The 19,105-nt window shown below is 44.2% G+C and overlaps 2 protein-coding genes and 1 non-coding gene across 4 annotated transcripts in view; 1 reads left to right on the forward strand and 2 right to left on the reverse strand.

Annotated features, from left to right (window-relative positions):
- Positions 1-3,982, reverse strand: part of MLH3 (mutL homolog 3) — a 33,285-nt gene extending 29,303 nt beyond the window's left edge. The window contains exon 1 of the mRNA XM_049770534.1: positions 657-3,982. Coding sequence (XP_049626491.1) covers positions 657-3,918 — 3,262 coding nt within the window. The 5' untranslated portion in view covers positions 3,919-3,982. The remainder of the gene's footprint in view (positions 1-656) is intronic.
- Positions 3,983-9,065: 5,083 nt separating this feature from the next.
- Positions 9,066-18,720, reverse strand: ACYP1 (acylphosphatase 1). Of its 2 annotated transcripts, none has more exons than XM_049770512.1 (3): positions 18,438-18,720; positions 14,226-14,317; positions 9,066-9,477 (listed from the first exon to the last, which is right to left on the reverse strand). In XM_049770512.1, the coding sequence occupies exons 1-3, from the start codon at positions 18,595-18,597 to the stop codon at positions 9,262-9,264; spliced, it is 468 nt and encodes a 155-aa protein (XP_049626469.1). In that variant the 5' UTR covers positions 18,598-18,720; the 3' UTR covers positions 9,066-9,261. The 2 variants fall into 2 exon arrangements, with proteins under 2 accessions (XP_049626469.1, XP_049626470.1); XM_049770513.1 differs by lacking the exon at positions 18,438-18,720 and adding an exon at positions 15,170-15,246.
- On the forward strand, positions 17,386-17,492 carry LOC126005775 (U6 spliceosomal RNA). Its single transcript, XR_007494810.1, has one exon. It is a non-coding gene; the product is annotated as a U6 spliceosomal RNA (small nuclear RNA).
- Positions 18,721-19,105: the final 385 nt, after the last annotated feature.

Genomic DNA, 19,105 nt, shown 5'->3' on the forward strand with positions numbered 1-19,105 from the left:
TATATTTAGCAATGAGACTCATACCTTGTTTGTGTGAGACCTTGGGTTCAACCTCTGGCAATACAAAGAAAAATAAAAAGTGTCGTCCCATATACACAACACATCCATTGAACTGTATCAAGTTTTTCTTGTATTTCTTTTTTTGTTGTTTTTGTTTTTGGGTCACACCCGGCAGCGCTCAATAGTTACTCCTGGCTCTACACTCAGAAATCGACCTTGGCAGGCTCGGGGGATGCCCGGATTTGAACCACGGACCTTCTGCACTCGAGGCAAATGCCTTACCGCCATGCTATCTCTCCGGCTCCGTTTTTCTTGTATTTCTAGATTTCAATATTATCAGGGCCAGAGAGATAACGCAGGAGTTAAGGCACTTGCCTTGGACATGGCTGATGCCAGTTTGATCCTTGGCACCACATAGGGTCTCTTGAGCACTGCCAGGAGTGAGCCCTCAGTGCAGAGCCAGGAGGAATCCCCAAGCCACAGCCAGGTGTGGCTCCATAACAAAAGTAGTCATTACACTTGGAAAATAGTCATAAATCATGTTTTAACACTGAACTCAAAATGTCCTATTTGCTGATTTCATCCCCTTGAGTAATGATTAGTTTTCTCCTGGGCCATTAATCCCCATTTCCTGCTCATGAAGAGTATGTACTCACCATTCTCTAGCCTGACATCGACTGCCATGGTGGTCAGGTCTTGTGTACAAGCAGCCTGCACATCCTCAGTAGGTTCGACGAACGTGCTAAGTCCTGTCATTTTGTTGATGTAAACCATTCTTCCCAAGACCAGATCAAAATGCTGCTGCCATTCCAGAGAACGTGTGTTTGAGTCCTCAGTTTCTGAATAAGTCCTTGCTATAGACTGCTCCATCTGAATGCATGTTCCAATGTGGTCAGCTGTGAGGTCTTCCACGTGACTCACAAACATTCTTTTGGAAGAATTGGGACCTGGGATCTGTTGTGAAACTATTCCTGAAGCTGCGCTATTAAATGCATCATTGTTATTAGAGGTTGATACTGAAGGAAGTTCTGGTATCACAGAGTTCTCTAATGGATTGCTGTCAGCATGTGGCTCACTAACTTTACAAAAGGAATTACCCTGCGTGACAGAGTCTGACATTTCCACAATGTGACTCTCATTTCTTTCAAGTTCATTTGTAAGTAACTGAGAACTCAGGGTTACCCCATCGCACAAATCGCCGTCTTTCCTACTGGAATCCAATTGTGCAAACTCCTCCGAATGACTCATCTTTATTGTGGGATTCTCTCTTTCAGAACTTTTCATCTTGGATAATTTGGAGGCTAGTGATTTGGGTGACTTTTCAGCATCTACAGTTTTTCCGTTATCCTGAGGTAATTCCTGCGGAGTTGTAAGACTTTCTCCTAAGTAAGGCATTTGTTGTTTCCAATAGTCTTTTTCCCTGGAAGAGAGAAACTCGTCTGAATCAGGAATCTTACTCACTTGTTGACAACTAGTTGAATCACCCTGTTTCACAGTAGTGAGTTCATGAGTGCAAGACGCATCTATGTAATTTTTGTCTCTCTGGGGGGCATCAGAATTGATTTGATTGACATTGGTAGTGATCTCAAAATCATTTTGCTCCACTTGAGTACTTAGATGATTTCTAACCTTCCCATATTGCCTTTTAAACTTCTCTAAAGATCCCAGTTGTGCATTCAAGCTCAGTTTTTTACGGTTAATGGTTTTAAAGGAACCTGTTAATGTACTTGTTTTCTTACTACCATTTGAAACATTTCTACACAAAGGGAAAGAGGATGTGTCAGGAAATAAGCCATCTGTGTTTGTATTTTTGCTACCTGTTTGAGAAACTGCAAAATCTGTGTATGTTGATTTCGTCTTTTTCTCTTGCCCAAAGCTTGTATTTGCTTGGAAAAGCTGTGTATTGGGCAGCTGAGCAAATTCATGACTAAAAGTGCTGGTTAAATCTGGGATGTTTGAAGTCGCCACCGAATGACGTGTTCTACTTGCAAATCTCTCACTCACAGGTTCAGACAGAACAGAGTTTTTAAAGAAAAGTTGTGTTTCCATTGGTTTATGTTGTTCATTTTGCACCACGTGAGTTATGAAGCCAGTAGAAGATAATTTAACTTGTCCACAGCTAAAAACATTTATTCTTCCATAATTACCAGCTTCTTTCTTACTTTTCTCTGTCTCTCTCTGAGTACCACATTCTCTCAATAATGTCTCAAAAGGCAGCGGCTGGCATGCCAAGTCCGTAGCCTTTTTATGTCTCTCTAGTTGATTCTGAATTCTGTTGGTTTTCAGGATGTTGACAGTCGTGTCATGAATAGTAGTGTTGACTTTCTGTATTTCTAGATCTTCTCCACTGTCCTCAAAGTGGTATGTTCTCTGCCAAGGGCTCACACACATTTTTGAGCTGGCTCTACATGGGTTTTCTGAAGAGTTAGGCTCAAAGTGAGTGTTTTCATTTTCCTCATTTTTTCCTGGTTCTGAAGCTTCAGCTGTTGTTTGGCTGACGATACAATTTTCTGAGCAAGACCTATCCTCACTTGGTGATGATGGCTCTGTCATTTGACTCTGGCTTGGGATCTCTGTTTCACAAGCATAGGAAAATGAATCACTTGTGTTTTTTCTTTGGGTTTCCGAATCCTTACAATTTTGTGCATCTGTATTTTCTAGAGGGGCTTTTCTCTTCACAGCTTTGGATTGCAGATTAAACATTTCATAGGAATCCAATATATCATTACATGCCTCTTGGAAACTGATCTGATTACTCTTTTCATTCGAAGGTACATGCTTCTGAAGTGTAGCACTAAATAAGCTAAAATCATTCTCTTCACTGAACTCCTTAATGTCCTCACCTGACAATTCCATAAATAACTTTTCTTTCTTTAGAAACATTTTTATGCCCTCTTGGATGCAAATCAAAAGACTGTCCCAGTCCTGAAACTCAATCAGAGTTTTTGCTGGCTCCAAGCACACATCATACTCACAGAATTGGCACTGCAGATTGATGATATATATCCCGTGGAGTTCTGGGTTAGATCGCTGCCGAGGGCTTGAATTCACTTGCCTACTGGCAGAGCCACTCTTTGGCTTGCATATGACACTTTCTTTTCTTAATAAAAAGCCAATGAGCTTGTGCAACTTTGTCCTTAAAACCAACCTTTTATTCACAAACAAAAACTGCATATTCTTATTGTAATGTGCTTCCGAGCTAATATAACCACTAAGCTCAAATTCATTATATTTAAAATTGATTTCTCTTAAATTTTGAGACTTACTCAGTCCGTAAATTTGACAGAAGCGGGAACATATATCTTTGGTTTTGGGGAGTTGAAGAACCATGGACCCGGTAATGTCGTTTCTCAAAGAAAAAGAAATGGAAGGCTGCATCAATGAGAGCGCCTCTATCCTCTGTCTGACCTTCTCAAACTCCAGTCTGGGATCCATGCACTTCCTCCTTACAGGCAACTGGTAAAAGAGATTATATATGATTACTGTGGTTCCAGCACTTGGTCTGGTCAAGTCAGCTTCACTAACTTTCAGGGCTTTTCCATTCTGAAATAGTTTGATGAAAGTCTTCATTGTCTCATTTTTCCTGGAAGAAATTTCCACAGCACTGGCCATGTCAGCTATGCTTGCCAAGGCCTCTCCTCGGAAACCAAAAAACCTTGGGTTCTCCAAGTCCTGTATGGAGTTGCATTTACTGGTGAAATACCGATATCCCACCTTGTCTAGATCATCACTCCCCAAGCCCATGCCATTGTCTATCACTTGAACTTGGAAGGTTTCGAGATTCACCCGGACAGCCACACATCTCGCTTCAGCATCAACACTGTTGAGGACAAGCTCTTCGACACACTGGCCCAGGGAGCATATGGCCAACCCAGAGCGCAGCTTAGACTGCACTTCAGCTGACAAGCACTTGATCATGGCAGGCAGAGAGCTGTTGAGGATACCAGGAGGATACCAAGAGGATACCAGGCGCTGGCTTCCTCCTCTACCTGGGAATAATCACCTATGTGAGGAAAAATCAAAAGCGCATGTATTACCAAAGCTTCAGAGTTACATCATCATTCTCTCAAGCATTGTGAAGAAATAGCACTTGAGGGCTAAAGAGATAGTACACGGAGTAGGGAGTTGGCCTTGCATGTGGTTGAACTGGGTTTCATCCTTGGCACCTAAAATGGTCCCCTTGGGGGCCAGAGAGAAAGCACAGAGGCAGGATGTTTGCCTTGCACAGGACTGACCCAGTATGAATCCGAGTTTGATTCCCAGCATCCCATATGGTCCCCAGAGCCTGCCAGGAGCGATTTCTGAGCACAGAGCCAGGAGTAAGCCCTGAGCACTGTCAGTTGTGGCCCCCAAACCTAAACCTAAACCAAAAAAACCCAAAATGGTCCTGAGAACAGAGACAGGAGTGAATCACAAGCACGGCTGGGTGTGGCCCAAAAAAACAAACAAAAAGAAGGTTTAGGGGCCAGAGAGATAGCATGGAGGTAAGGCATTTGCCTTGCATGGAGGAGGTCAGTGGTTCTAATCCCAGCATCCCGTATGATCCCTTGAGCCTGCCAGGAGCAATTTTTGAGCATAGAGCCAGGAGTAACCCCCTGAGCACTGCTGGGTGTGACCCAAATACCAAAAAAAAAAAAAAAAAAAGTAAAAAATCTTTGTTTTGTTTAGGAGGTAGGGAGAGGGTGTGGCTCAGAGAAGGGAACCATGTGGTGCTGGGTACAGAATCCAGGCATCCAGCAGGCATACGAGCCTTCTGAAGTGTCTCTTGGCTTGTAGTCTTTTTCCTAAGTCATACTATAAAATAAATGCTTCAACTGATCTTTCTCATCAGATCACACGGCTCTGGTGCTTGGTGCAATAGCTTTAAGATCCAAAGCAACTTCCTAATGTTCATTGCTCCTTTCTAAATCCCTAGCGTCCTAAAGTGAACTTTAATCATGCTTGAAGTTGACCCATAAAGATATCGTTCAAAAATTCTAATCACTTCACCCAAAACAGATGCTAACCTAAATCCAGCTAAGAAACATTAGGATTTTTTTTTTTTCAAAAAATGCCCAAGCTGGTTTCATAACATTTGTATATTACACAATAACTTGTGACTTTCAGTATATAATGAAGTGTTAAAACACTGTGACAAGGAAGATGAGGGAACGGGAGGCAATTAAAAAAAATTTGTAGCAAGGAGATGGGCGTGCCGGGGTTATTTATTATTATTATTATTATGGTGGTGGCAGTGGTTAAGCCTCAGGGAACAGCTGGTGGGAATAGTAAAGAGAAAATCATTTTCATTGTAAACCTTTCTTTATAAACCTATCATTTCATTTCATATCTTGGTCACGTACTTAAAATTTTTTTTTTTTTTTTTTTGGTTTTTGGGCCACACCTGGTGCACTCAGGGGTTACTCCTGGCTATGCACTCAGAAACCTCTCCTGGCTTGGGGAACCATATGGGATGCCGGGGGAATCAAACTGCGGTCTAGGTTATCGTGTGCAAGACAAATGCCCTACTGCTTGCACACCGTTCTGGCCCCTATGTATTAAAAGTTTTCATATGGTCCTTATTGGGGGCAGAAATATTCCTTTGATCTTTAAAGATGTCTACCTTGGCAATAAAGATGGGATGTGTAAATTTGGTTTTTCCTTTTTAGGGGGGATTGTGACAACACCCAATAGTTATTCCTAGTTCTGCATTCAAGAATTACTCTTGGGAGTGCTCAGGAGACTATATGGGATGCTGAGGATCAAGCCCAGATCATCCATGTGCAAAGCAAGAGCACTATCAGCTTGTCTGATCGCTCCAGCCCCAAATTCGGTTTTTCTTGCAAGGAAACAAAATGAAGATTACAGTGCGATTCCAGGCCTCACACTCTCTCTACCTGGTGGCCTGATAATTGCTATGACAATGGCTATTGGCAGTTGGCAGCAAAGCAGATGGGCAAGTTTAAGAAGTCTTTGTGTTGGGTCTATGAAATAGCACAGCAGTAGGGTGTTTGTCTTGCACTGGGCCAACCAGGACAGACCCGGATTCGATCCCTGGCATCCCACAGGGTCCTCCCCAAGCCAAGCCTGCCAGGAAAGATTTCTGAGCACAAAGCCAGGAGTAACCCCTGAGCACTGCTGGGTGTGTCCCAAAAACCTAAATAAGTAGATAAATATTTATAAAAAAGAAGTCTCTGTGTTGGGCCTGAGAAATAGCATAGCAGTAGGTCATTTGCCTTGCACTGAGTCAACCCGGGAGGGACCCAGGTTTGATCCCTGGCATCCCACAGGTTTCCCCCACACACACACACCTCAGCCAAGCCTGCCAGGAAAGATTTCTGAGTATAGAGCCAGGAGTAACCCCTGAGTGCTGCTGGGTGTGACCCAGAAACCCAAATAAGTTAATAATTAGAAAAAAAAAAAAAGTCTGTTGGGGCCGGAGAGATAGCATGGAGGTAAGGCATTTGCCTTTCATGCAGAAGGTCATCGGTCTGAATCCCAGCATCCCATATGGTCCCCTGTGCCTGCCAGGAGCAATTTCTGAGCATGGAGCCAGGAGTAACCCCTGAGCACTGCCGAGTATGACACCCCCCCCCCCCAAAAAAAAAAAAAAACAGCCAAAAAAAAGTCTCTGTGTTGAGCACAGAGCCAGGAGTAACCCCTGAGCGCTGCTGGGTGTGTCCCCAAAATCTAAATAATAGATAAATATTTAGAAAAAAAAGAAGTCTCTGTGTTGAGCCTGAGGAACAGCACAGCAGTAGGGCATTTGCCTTGCACTGAGCCAACCTGGGATGGACCCAGGTTTGATCCCTGACATCCCAACACCCAAGCCAAGCCTGCCAGGAAAGATTTCTGAGTACAGAGCAAGGAGTAACCCCTGAACACCCCAAACCTAAATAAATAAATAAATAAATAAATAAATAAATAAATAAATAATAAATAGTTTTTTTTTTTTTTTAAAGAAATCTCCTTGCTAAATTTCCTACCCACTGAGTCTCTGATTCTACGCCCAGGCTTTCCAGCATCCCTTGGGCCGGGTCCCCGGCTGCCACCCAAGTCTCAGGGAAGTGGGTGCAGCAAAGACCTAACCTCACCAACTTGGGTTGCACCCCTCTTCCCAGTACCCCTCCGGCTGGCACCCCTAGGCCACCCAAAGCCATGACAGCAGGCCCGGAGCAGTCGCCTCGGGCCTGGCAGGGTTGGACGAGATCGGGAGGGATCTCCTTCTGTCGCGGGTTTTGCACCCCAAGTCACCCCAAAGGCCGTTTATATCAACCGCCCATACTAACCGCTTTGGTGCCAGGCACGCGCGCAGGACCAAGAGACTCGTGCACGCGAGTGCACGCGACTGCACGCGCATGCGCATGCGCATTCCGGAGACGTCAGAAGCCCAGAGGGGTGCGCCGGTGACTTTCCAGCACGCATGCGCGCCAGGTGCTTCCCAGGGCCTCCCCCTTCTTAATGGTTCTCTTCTTTCTGGTTATCTCAAATTCTCCAGTCTGTTCCTATAAAAGGGGATGTGAAACGTTCTTTCTAGCACTTTTGCTTTCTGCTAGATTCTTGGGCAGGCACTACCACTTAATCTAATTATATATTTTATTTTTAATTATTTTATTAATATCTTTATTTAAACACCTTGATTACAACTATGATTATAGTTGGGTTTCAATCATGTAAAGAACACCCCCCTTCACCAGTGCAACATTCTCATCACCAGTGTCCCAAATCTCCCTCCTCCCCACCCACCCTGCCTGTACTCTAGACAGGCTTTCTACTTCCCTCATTCATTCTCATTGTTAGGATAGTTCTCAATGTAGTTATCTCCCTAACTGCACTCATCACTCTTTGTGCTGAGCTTCAAGTCCTGAGCTGGACCTTCCAGCCTCCTCTCTTTTTTTATTTGTCACTGGTTTACTGTCCTCGGGGAGTTAATTTTCTCTACTCTAGGCATTTTGTGTGTTTATTGCAATAGTCCTAGATAGAGTCCGGCCCTTAGAAGGTCTGTTATAGGCACTTTGAGAGAAATCCCAGAGCTTTGCGTATTACAGAATGTGCATCAGAAATGGGGACTCTGGGACCGGGAAGGTGGCGCTAGAGGTAAGGTGTCTGTCTGCCTTGCAAGCGCTAGCATAGAATGGACCACCGGTGTCCCATATGGTTCCCCACAAGCCAGAGGCGATTTCTGAGCACATAGCCAGGAGTAACCCCTGAGCCTCAAACGGGTGTGGCCCAAAAACCAAAAAAACAAACAAAACAAAACAAAACACCCCAGAACCTCCATATACCCCTCCAGACCATTGCAATAGGCTTTTTTTCTTTTTTCTCCCCCAGTGGAGGAGAGTGCAAAGCCAGGGAATTTTGTGCCTGGGTTTTGCTTAGTTTCCTTGCCAATGAAACAAACTAGGAAGCATTTCAGACAGCTGAATGGCTGATCAACCCGAGTTAAGGAGACCTTGAGGGAGGGTTGATGAAACAAAAATCCTGATTATTGCTCATATTAGTTTGCTAGGGCTGCCTTAATACTATAGGATGGCTTAAACAACTTGTGCATTTTGTCACTGTCATGGAGGTTCTGAGTCTGAGATGAGGATGTCAACATGATTGATTACTCCCTCCTGAGGGTTCCCCCTCCCCAGTTGCTGGCTATCTTCTTTTCCTGTCTCCTCTTAGTTTCTCTGTGTACATAAAGGGGTTCATTTATCCTTAATTACTTCCCCAAGGCCTGTCTCCAAATATAGTTCTGGGATAGAGGTATAGGACATACAATTTGGGGGCCCATAATTTAGCCCACCATTGCTCTTCATGAATTTCTTGCTCAGAGAAAAAAGAACTAGAGCAGAAATTCTAGGGGACTAAACAATAATGACTGAAACATTCTTTGACTAACAAACTGAATTTATACTATTTGTTTTTATTAGGCTTTCAAACCTAAAGAAGACCTCATGGAAGCTATTCAAATGCTTCCAAGTAACTCTTTCTTTAAGACCTCTTTAAATTGCCTCAAAATTCTCTTCCCACAGATGATTTGTAATTATTATGATTTTGCCCCAAATGATATTCCCCCCCAAAATAAAGTAACTCTCCCAGAGTGTCCCAATGTGGCTTTATTGATAAGAATTGTGTATAGATGTAATCTTATATGACAGGGCATACAGTAACATTCAAATATGATATTAAAATAACTTACTGACAAATTCAAATTCTGAACACAGAATATTTATTCTATTAACAACAACAAAACCAAACCACTGAGTTTCTCCTAGAAATTTTTGATTTAGGTCATTATTTCACAATTTGGAAATCTGAGTAATCCAACTCTGAGATGACTTTCTCGTTGTCGAAATTTGCTCTCTCAATGTGGGATTTGGGACTTCCTTTCTTCTGAAGCCACTGCTGCATATGACGCACTTTGGAGGTGGGACCTTGTAATTGTCCTTGCACTGTGCCCTGGTCGGTGTTCTGGACCCAGCCTACCAATCCTAGCTTTTTACTCTCAGCCTAAGGGTAAGAAAAGAAAAAAAGAACAATCCTGTGAGGTTGAATTAAAATAAAAAAAAAAAAGAGTAAGATTACATCTGTTACCAGAATCTTGGCCCAGAATCAAGCCACTGAAACTAATTTGATATTGTCCAGAACAGTTAAGACAGCCCGGAGAATCATGTTGCTGATCTTAACATGAACACTGGCCACTTAACTCTATTTCCTTCATCTACCCTACAAAGCTTAGCCATCAGAACTTTTCAGTGTTGTCAACTAGACTAAGTACTTTGAAGGTCTGAAGACCAAATCAGGCACTTTCAAAATAATTCCCTAAAAGATGACTGTTGTTAGAAAACTGGATCTCAGTCATAATCTCTTTATCAAGATATCTAGTGGATATATTAACTAGAAAAAGCATGAAGTTATCTGATCCTTCTTTTTGTCTTTAATCAGGACCACACCTAAATAAATCCAGATGAATTAGTGTCCATTATATTTTTAAAGATCAGCTGAGTTATTTCACAATTTCCTGGGCAACTCATTCTGTGTTCTTATTGTAATTGAGAATAATTTCTACAATTTCTCGTTGCAGAGAAACAGTCTAACCCAAGGCCTTTATTCTGCATTAAAAGCTCAATTTCTGGGGCCAGAGAGATAGCACAGCGGGGAAGGCGTTTGCTTTGTACACAGCCAACCCGGTTTCAATCCTTGGCATCCCAGATGGTTCTCTGAGCCTGCCAGGAGTAATTCCTGAGTGTAGAACAGTGTAGAGCCAGAAGCAGGAATAACCCCCTGAGCACCACTGGATGTGGCCTACAAGAAAAAAAAAAAAAAAAGCAGCTCATTTTCTGTCATCCTGTTAGAGAACAAAAAATCAGCAATGATCAATCACAATCTACAACACCAAAATTTCATGAGATTGCTTGTAGGTTTTTCATTCAACTTCTTTTTGGGAGTTGTGGGTGGGGTCATACTTAGTGGTGTTCAGGGATTACTCCTGTCTCTTGCACTCAGAAATAGCTCCTGCAGGCGTGGAGGACCATATGAGATGCCCAAAAACCAATCAATCAATACAGTTAAAAAAAAAAAACGTCCTAAATTGATCTTATTTTAGCAGAGATGTATTTTAATTAAGTATCTGGATAAAATATTGTAGCAAAATAAAATGATTAAAGCATGTATTGAAATAATTATAATAATGATTCTACTAAAGTAGATGCCATATTCCTGGAGAATTTACCTATTCAAAAATTTTTTTTGAGTTTTGGGTCACTCCCAGCAATGCTCAGGGGTTACTCCAGGCTCTACACTCAGAAATCGCTCCTGGTAGGCTCGGGGAACCATATGGGATGTCAGGATTCAAACCACTGTCTGTCTGCATGCTAGGCAAATGCCCTACCTCCATGATATCTACCCGGCCCCAATCTATTCATATTTTTCTGTATTCTTTTATTCTCTCTTAAAATTGAGGCACAAGGATAGGAGAGATAGTTACAGCAGGCAGGACATTTGCCTTGCATAAGATTGACCTGGGTTTGATCCCTGGCATCCCATATGATCCCACAAGACTGCCAGGAGTGATTTCTTAGCACAGAGCCAGGGTAACCCCCGTGTGCCCCTGGGTGTAGCGCGCGCGCACACACACACACACACACACACACACACACACACACACACACACAAAGGGAAGACACAGGTAAGAAAAATGAGTTGTATCACTATCTGGTTCTTTTTCCTCAAGTTTCAATTAATATTTGAAACTATTTACAAAAAATAAAGAAAACATACCCAGCTAACTGATATCTAATTCTTGGTTTGTTTCTCTCTCTCCCTCTCTCTCTCTCTCTCTCTCTCGTTCTCTTGTTTTATTTTTGTGTTGGGTATCAAACAGGGCCTCACACATGGAAAGCAAGTGCTCTACTATTGAGCTATATCCCTGCTCCAAATACTGAATTAAATTTTAATTTTTTTTCCATGCTTGGGCTCCAACACATGAGTAAGTTCATTAGATAAACCACACCCAATGCATTCAATGATTTTTTGGTTTGGGCGTTTTAGGCACACCTGGTGGCACTCAGGGGGTACTCCTGGCTCCTTCTCTCCTCTCAGAAAAATGCTCCTGGCAAGCTCAGGGGACTATATGGGATACTGGAGATGGAACCTGGGTTGGTCCTGGATCAGCCACGTGCAAGGCAAATAAATGCCCTACTTGCTGTGCTATTGCTCCAGGCCCTCACTGATTCTTTTCATTTCTTTGTCAACAGGTAATTCTGTTTCACATATAGAAATGATTATAAAATTTCCAAATAACTGGAAAGAAGCCCTCATACTGAACATATTTCAAAGATTAAGGCTTCACTTTTAAATACTGCAGTTCCAGGAATGTGACATTTGGCAAATTCTATGTCTTCACTCATTGTCTTTGGGGTTGAAGATACTTTGATAAGACACAGAAGATAGATAAAATTGAGATTACACTAGTAGGAGCATGCTGAAGGAAGATTAGTGACATTAAGGTAGAGGCTGACATTATGAGGCTGGAGCAATCGCACAATGATAGGAGTTTGCTTCCCACACAGCTGACCCAGGACAGACTCAGGTTCAATCTCCAGCAATCCAAGTGGTCCCCCAAGCCTGCCAGGAGCAATTTCTGAGTGCAGAGCCACAAGTAACCCCTGAGTGCTGCCAGGTGGGCCCAAAAATAAAACAAACAAACAAAAAAAGGCTGTCATTAGCATGTTCATTCCTTTATTCTCTATTACTCTTGAATAACATGTACCATGTTCAGTGTTTGTTTCCATTATTTATCCGTGAATGAATAAGTTTTTTTCATTAGGAAAGTTTCACCTAAAAAAGGTCCTTTTTCATCAAAGCCAAAATCAACCAGGGAGGGAAGTCAATGGCAGAGTACTTGCTTGTATATGAGGCTCTGGGTTTGATTCTCAGTGTGTGGGCATATGCACAATGCCAAAATAAATAGAAAATATTTAAATGGGGTGAGAGGAACATGACGTTAGACTGAAGAAGTTACAGAAAACTAAGGGCCGGAGAGATAGCACAGCGGCAGGGCGTTTGTCTTGCACGTGGCAGACCTGAGACAGACCCAGGTTTGATTTCTGGCATTCCATATGGTCCCCCAAGCCTGCTAGGAGTGATTTCTGAGTGCAGAGTCAGGAGTAACCCCTGAGTACAGTTGGGTGTGGCCCAAAAAACAAAAACAAAAAAGAAGTTACAGAATTGAAAAGGAAAAGTCAGACTAAAGAGAAAGCACCTTATGCTAGGTGTTAACTTTGTGCCATCTCTTGAAACCTGATGACACCATGGCAGGGAGAACCCAAGCTGGCCTCTTCCTCCTCTGGACAAGAGAAACTCATGGATCTGAGTATGTAGGTGGCCCCTAGTAAAGACAGTGAAGAACGTGGGCCTTCCTACTATAAACCTCACACATATTTATTTTATTTTATTTATTTATTTGGTTTTTGGGTCACACCCAGCATCGCTCAGGGGTTACTCCTGGCTCTGGGTTCAAAAATCGCCCCTGGCAGACACTAGATACCATATGGGATGCCGGGATTTGAACCACTGTCCTTCTGGTTTTTTTTTTTTTTTTGGTTTTTGGGCCACACCTTGCGTTGCTCAGGGGTTACTCCTGGCTGTCTGCTCAGAAATAGCTCCTGGCAGGCACGGGGACCATATGGGACACCGGGATTCGAACCAACCACCTTTGGTCCTGGATCGGCTGCTTGCAAGGCAAACGCTGCTGTGCTATCTCTCCGGGCCCACCATTGTCCTTCTGGATATAAGGCAAACGCCCTACCTCCATGCTATCTCTCTGGTCCCCAATATTTATTATTGTTTGTTTGTCTGTCTGTCATTCTGGTTACATTGGGAGATGCTCAGGGGTGACTCCTGGGTCTGCACTCAGAAATTACTCCTGGATGGGGCCGGCGAGGTGGTGCTAGAGGTAAGGTGTCTGCCTTGCAAGCGCTAGCCAAGAAAGGACCGTGTTCGATCCCCCAGCAGCCCATATGGTCCCCCAAGCCAGGGGCGATTTCTGAGTGCTTAGCCAGGAGTAACCCCTGAGCATCAAACGGGTGTGGCCCAAAAAACAAAATAAAGAAAAAAAAGAAAGAAATTACTCCTGGCGTGAGGCCAGAGCAGTGGAGCAAGCAATATGGCATTTGCCTTGCACATGATAACCTAGGATGGACAGTGGCTTGATCCTTCGGCGTCCCATATCATCCCCCAAGCCAGGAACAATTTCTTTTTTTTTTTTTTTGGTTTTTGGTTTTTGGGCCACACCTGGCAGTGCTCAGGGGTTACTCCTGGCTGTCTGCTCAGAAATAGCTCCTGGCAGGCACGGGGGACCATATGGGACACGGGGATTCGAACCAACCACCTCTGGTCCTGGATCAGCTGCTTGCAAGGCAAACGCCGCTGTGCTATCTCTCCGGGCCCGCCAGGAGCAATTTCTGAGCGCATAGCCAGAAGTAACCCCTGAGCATCACATGAAGTGGCCCCCTCCCCCCAAAAAAAGAAAAAAAAAAGAAATTACTTCTAGTGATGCTCTGGGGACTATACGGGTTGCCAGAAATCAAATCAGGGTTGGCTTCATGCAAGGCAAGCACCCTACCCACTGTACTATCACTCCAACCTGTCACACACACTTCTGTACCACCTTGCCATCAAAGCACCAGCCTCTCCTATTCATTCACTCTGTTCAGGCTTGTGGTCCTCGTGTGTCACCAAAGCTGAAGGCCACATACCTGAGTGTACTTGCGGAAAAACACCCCTTGCACCTTCCCAAACACTTCATAATCCACTGATATCAGGGTGTCCCCCTCGGCCATGCTCACACCTGTCAGAGACCAGGAAAGCAGAAAAGGAAAAGAGCTCATCAACTTTTCCCTGAGGTCAAAGACACAGGACAGGGAGGAAGGCGCCTGTTTTGCACATGGCCAACGCTGGTTTGATCCCCAACCCCATCATCTTCAGCACTGCCACTAGGAGTGACCCCTAAGCAAGGATCCAGGGGCAATCCATGATCTCCCTAGGCCTGCCTCCAAAGCCCAAACCAACCAAACACAAACACCCACTCCCTGAATCCCACCACTACCTACATAACCTTTCCCAGGGCCCTTTGGGAGCAAAAATGGTCCCACCTGCATTTGCAAAATCTTCAGGCCCTACAACAAGCTATTCACAGAGGGGAATAGTTACACTAGCACTCAGGGGGGGCAAAGGAAGGAGATATAGAACACATGCTGGGAACAGGGGTGGAGGGAGGACAATCCTGGTTGTGGGAATGGTCCTGATTCATTGTCATTATGTACCTTAAACATTACTGTGAAAAATGTATTATTTACTTTGGTCACAATAAAAATTATTTTAAAAAATCTTTAGGCCCTGAAGATCTCCTTGGGAGAAAGCAACGGGGGGGAGGTGACAGGAAGTCACCCAACAGAGGGATCTTCAGGTCACCACTGCCCATAAAGTTTTATTGGGGGTGGGAATTGAATGAGGGGTACTGGCTTGCACAAATCAGTTACTCCCACATCCCTCATCTGGATGGAGGTTCAGCTCCTTCCCCAGGCCTTGCCCTTCCAACCGGACCTGGCCCAGGCATTGCCACGGGCCCTAGAATACCCCTTAACATCTGTAGGTGAACCCCTGAATCCCAACACCTTGGGGACAGGCCTCCCAGGCTCACCGTGCAGCTGCCCAGCTCCAGCACCCCCAGGTCGCCGCTGACACTACCAGCTCAACTGTTTACCCTCGAGCGTAACCGCCGCGCTCTGAACGCCAGCTTCTCGTTCGCTGTCCCGCACGCCCATCACTCTTCGGGCCAATAAAAACGCAGATCTTGACCCAGTGCCCGCCCACAGGGCGGGTTTTAGGACCAGCGCAGGCGAGAGGAAGCGTGAAGGATGTGCCCAGAATTTAGGTTTCTGACCTCCCAGGCCAGCTTTCTCCCACACTCACTTGACACAGTGTTTTGTCTTGTTTTCTCTCCAAGAAGAACTTGAAGAAGGTTCACTCACTCAATAAAAATTTACTGAAAGCTTGCAGTGGCAGATGTAACTTCTATCTATGTACCATCTAGTGTGGCCTATCCCTTCACCCCCAAATATATAAAGGGGAGTGAGAACTACCTAAGGGAGCAGAATGCAAAGGGGGCAAAGGGGGCAAAGGGGAGAGACCTTGCAAAAAGCACATGCTGAGCGTTTAGAAGATGGAGTGATGAAGAGGGAGGCATGGAAGAGGACTGATTTTGAGTAGGAGAGGGAAAGGGGTGGAGGGTACTGCAGGGAAGTGATCATGAATTTGCCTGTCATTCGAACAGGTGAGAACTAAGTCTAGCCTTTGGTTGAAACCATTAAGAAAAATAGTCTGGAAATACACACAAGGCTTTGGAGAAAAATCTAAATTTGGAGGAAGAGGTGTTTAGTAAAGATGAAATGAAAGAGAAGAAAGGGGGGAGAAAGGGAAGACCTGAAAGAAAATGGAGTTAATGAATTTCAAGGGAGTGAAAAATAAAGGAAGTCAAATGATTCAGCTGAAAATTTCAGCTTTTGTCTTGTTATCAAGTAGCTCGAACAATGAGGGGGTAGATATGGAAATGTAGATGCAAAAATAAAGTTTTATTTTTTATTTTATGTTTATGGACTCAAGGGGCTGGAGAGATAGAACAGTGGGTATGGCACTTGCCTAGCATGTGGCTGACCTGAATTCATTGCCTTACAGTACTTACAGGAGTGATCTCTGAGCACAAAACCAGGAGTAAGTCCTGAGTATAGCTGAGTGTAATCCCAAAACAAATAATTAAATCAAACAAATAAAATAGAACAAACCAAGTACAAACCAAAACAACTCTTGAAGGGGGCAAAAGAGATACTCAAAGAGCTGAGTACATGCTCTGCTCTGGGTTTGAACCTTAGCCTTCATGACCCCATCCCCAATAGCTCAAGGAATGATTCTTGACCACAGGGCTGGGAGTATTCCTAAGGAACACTACCAGGTATGGTCCCCAAATAAACAAACACAAAGAGTAAAATGAATGGTACCTTAACTTGCAAGGTAGCATGTGAAGATAAATAAGGTTTAGTTTGCAGGGAAAAGTAAAGCATATTTAAAACACATGGGTAAAATTAATTTTAATACAAAAATAAATTTTAAAAAGAAAAAAGAATAAAATCTGGAAAATTAAAAATAATTGGGTAGATATAACTTAAAATTACTAAAATTGGGGGCTGCAGTGATAGCACAAGGGGGAGGATGTTTGCCTTGCCTGAGGCCAACCCAGGTTTGATCCCTGGCATCCCATATGGTACTGCTAGTCTGTCAGGAATAATTTTTGAGTGCAGAGTCAGGAGTAACCCTTGAGCACCACTGGGTGTGGCCCATTCCCCTCAATAAAAAGGACAAAAAATGAAAAAGACATTTAAAAATTACTAAAATGGGGCCAGAGCGATAACGCAGCAGTAGAGTGTTTGCCTTGCTCACGGTTGATCCAGGACAGACCTCAGTTCAATCCCCGACTTCCCATATGGTCCCCCAAGCTAGGAGTGATTTCTGAGCTCATAACCAGGAGTAACCCCTGAGTGTCACCAGATGTGGATCAAAAATTAAAAAAAAAAAAAAAGAAAAAAAAAGAAGAAGCAAGACGGACGGACGGACGGACGGACGGAAGGAAGGAAGGAAGGAAGGAAGTCAGAGGGAGCTGAGGAGACACTTGTAGAAATTCTGACAGTGTAGTGGGGCATTTCTAGATTTGTGATAGGCAGACTCCAGGCTACAATGAATGGAAGCTAGAGATGAATGAATGTTTGGAGCTGATAAACAGAAGTCAAGGAGTAGAGAAAAACAAAGGATAAAAGAACTGCAAATAAACAGAACTGCTTCATAACATATAAAAACTATAACAAGGTGATCACTTCGGCAGCACATATACTAAAATTGGAACGGTACAGAGAAGATTAGCATGGCCCCTGCACAAGGATGACACGCAAATTCATGAAGCGTTCCATATTAAAAAAATAATAATAACAAGCCACACTGAAGCACTAACACTCAGGACTAAGGTATTCCCCATGTGCATGAAATCTTTAAGAAGTGATGAGAAACAAGTACCGTATTTGCCGGCGAATAAGACGACTGGGCGTATAAGATGACCCCCTAATTTTGCAGTTAAAACATAGGTTTAGGCCTATATTCACTATTTCAGACAAACTGTTCCTGTGCTGCACGTGTATGTACCACAGTGAGCCAATCACAACAAGCAAAGGTTCAAAGGTTCTACTGTCATAGACTTCCTCTCTGACTCTGGCCAATCTGACAATTTTGACAGTGTAGATTCGGGTCCAGAACATTGTCTAATTTGCATGCATCAAAAGCCTGCTTGGATTGGCTGAGTTAGAGAGGCGGTCCGAGAAGCCTGGCAATGATTGGTGCAGGATCAAGTTGGAAAAATTCGTTTTATGGCAACATTCAGACAATTTTCGTTTAGCGGCATATTGAAACATTTTTCGGGATATACTCGGCATATAAGACGACCCCCGATTTTCGGTTGACTTTTTTGGTTTCAAAAGTCGTCTTATACGCCGGAAAATAAGGTAAGCTGTTCCGAACAGTGTAAACGAATGAACTAACTGGAGCATGAAGGCAAACTCTTTTCTGATGTTAACAAGTTATAGAATGCCACTTAGTGTCGAAATTAGGTTATCTTGATTATTTTCTATCTGGTAGTTAACTTGATTACCATTTTATTAAGCTGAGTCATCCCTGAGCCGTAAGAAGAGACAGCCAGTTACCCCCATGAGAGTAAAACAACATGTCAAAATAATTAGTTTGGCTACAAAACAACCATGGTAAGACACGGCATTGCAAATAAAAAGCCCAGTGGAGATGTTAAAATTTGACAGCAAGCTCCAAACTACTGGTGCGAAAAAGCACGGGTAACAAACGGTTCAAAGCAATACCTGGGGCCTGTGCAAAGTGGCTGAGGGTGCACTGAAAGGCTATCAGCATGCACACTGCAGAAAAATGGGCAGACAGTGGAAAGGAGTTGCAGGAGTGGTGATCACATCTGGGGGCTCCGTCCATTGCCAGAAAGGGGCACCCTTCAGAGTCTGCGAGCATCGTTCTCAGATGATCTGACCGAACCCCAAAGAAGCCGCTCTTGTTTTCCCCCACACTCCCCAACCCTGATCCTCCAGGGCAGGGCTGGACGCAATGGCAGGGTTGGCGGGCCACTAGGCCAAGCCTGAAAGAGACAGATTGACAGCTCAGGCCAGCCTCATGCCGAGTGCGCCTGCGCGCTAGGACAAGGCGGGACGAACGCTCTTCGGTCTCCAGGCAACGGGAGCAACAGAGGCTGAGTGCGCCTGCGCGGCGGTCAGTTGGGCTTGGGTGTCAGTTTCCAGAAGCGGGGTCCCGGGGTTGCTCCAGGGCTAGATAGGGGGGGGGGGCAGAGCCTCAGGTCCAGGAAGGGCGGGAAGGCATGGAGTCAGGACCTTTGGCTTTCTACAGCCCAGTGGACATGAGAATCAGGACTTGTCCCCAAAACGGGGTCCCCCTTAGGGGCGGCACCCTGAAACTGAAGGTGACTTCTGAGTTGTGGATCTAAAGACCTGCCTTCCGCCTGCTG

The sequence above is a fragment of the Suncus etruscus genome, chromosome 3 (assembly GCF_024139225.1).
Source record: "Suncus etruscus isolate mSunEtr1 chromosome 3, mSunEtr1.pri.cur, whole genome shotgun sequence".
In the NCBI taxonomy this organism is placed as follows: domain Eukaryota; kingdom Metazoa; phylum Chordata; class Mammalia; order Eulipotyphla; family Soricidae; genus Suncus; species Suncus etruscus.

Bases quoted from the DNA above. Each gene is read 5' to 3' on its own strand.
- ACYP1 (XM_049770512.1), bottom strand. From the start codon at position 18,597: ATGCTCGCAGACTCTGAAGGGTGCCCCTTTCTGGCAATGGACGGAGCC. The intron at 14,318-18,437 runs GTATTGCTTTGA...GGTCTCTGACAG, and splicing joins CCACTTTGCACAGGCCCCAG to GTGTGAGCATGGCCGAGGGG. The intron at 9,478-14,225 runs GTATGTGGCCTT...TCTTACCCTTAG, and splicing joins TTTTCCGCAAGTACACTCAG to GCTGAGAGTAAAAAGCTAGG.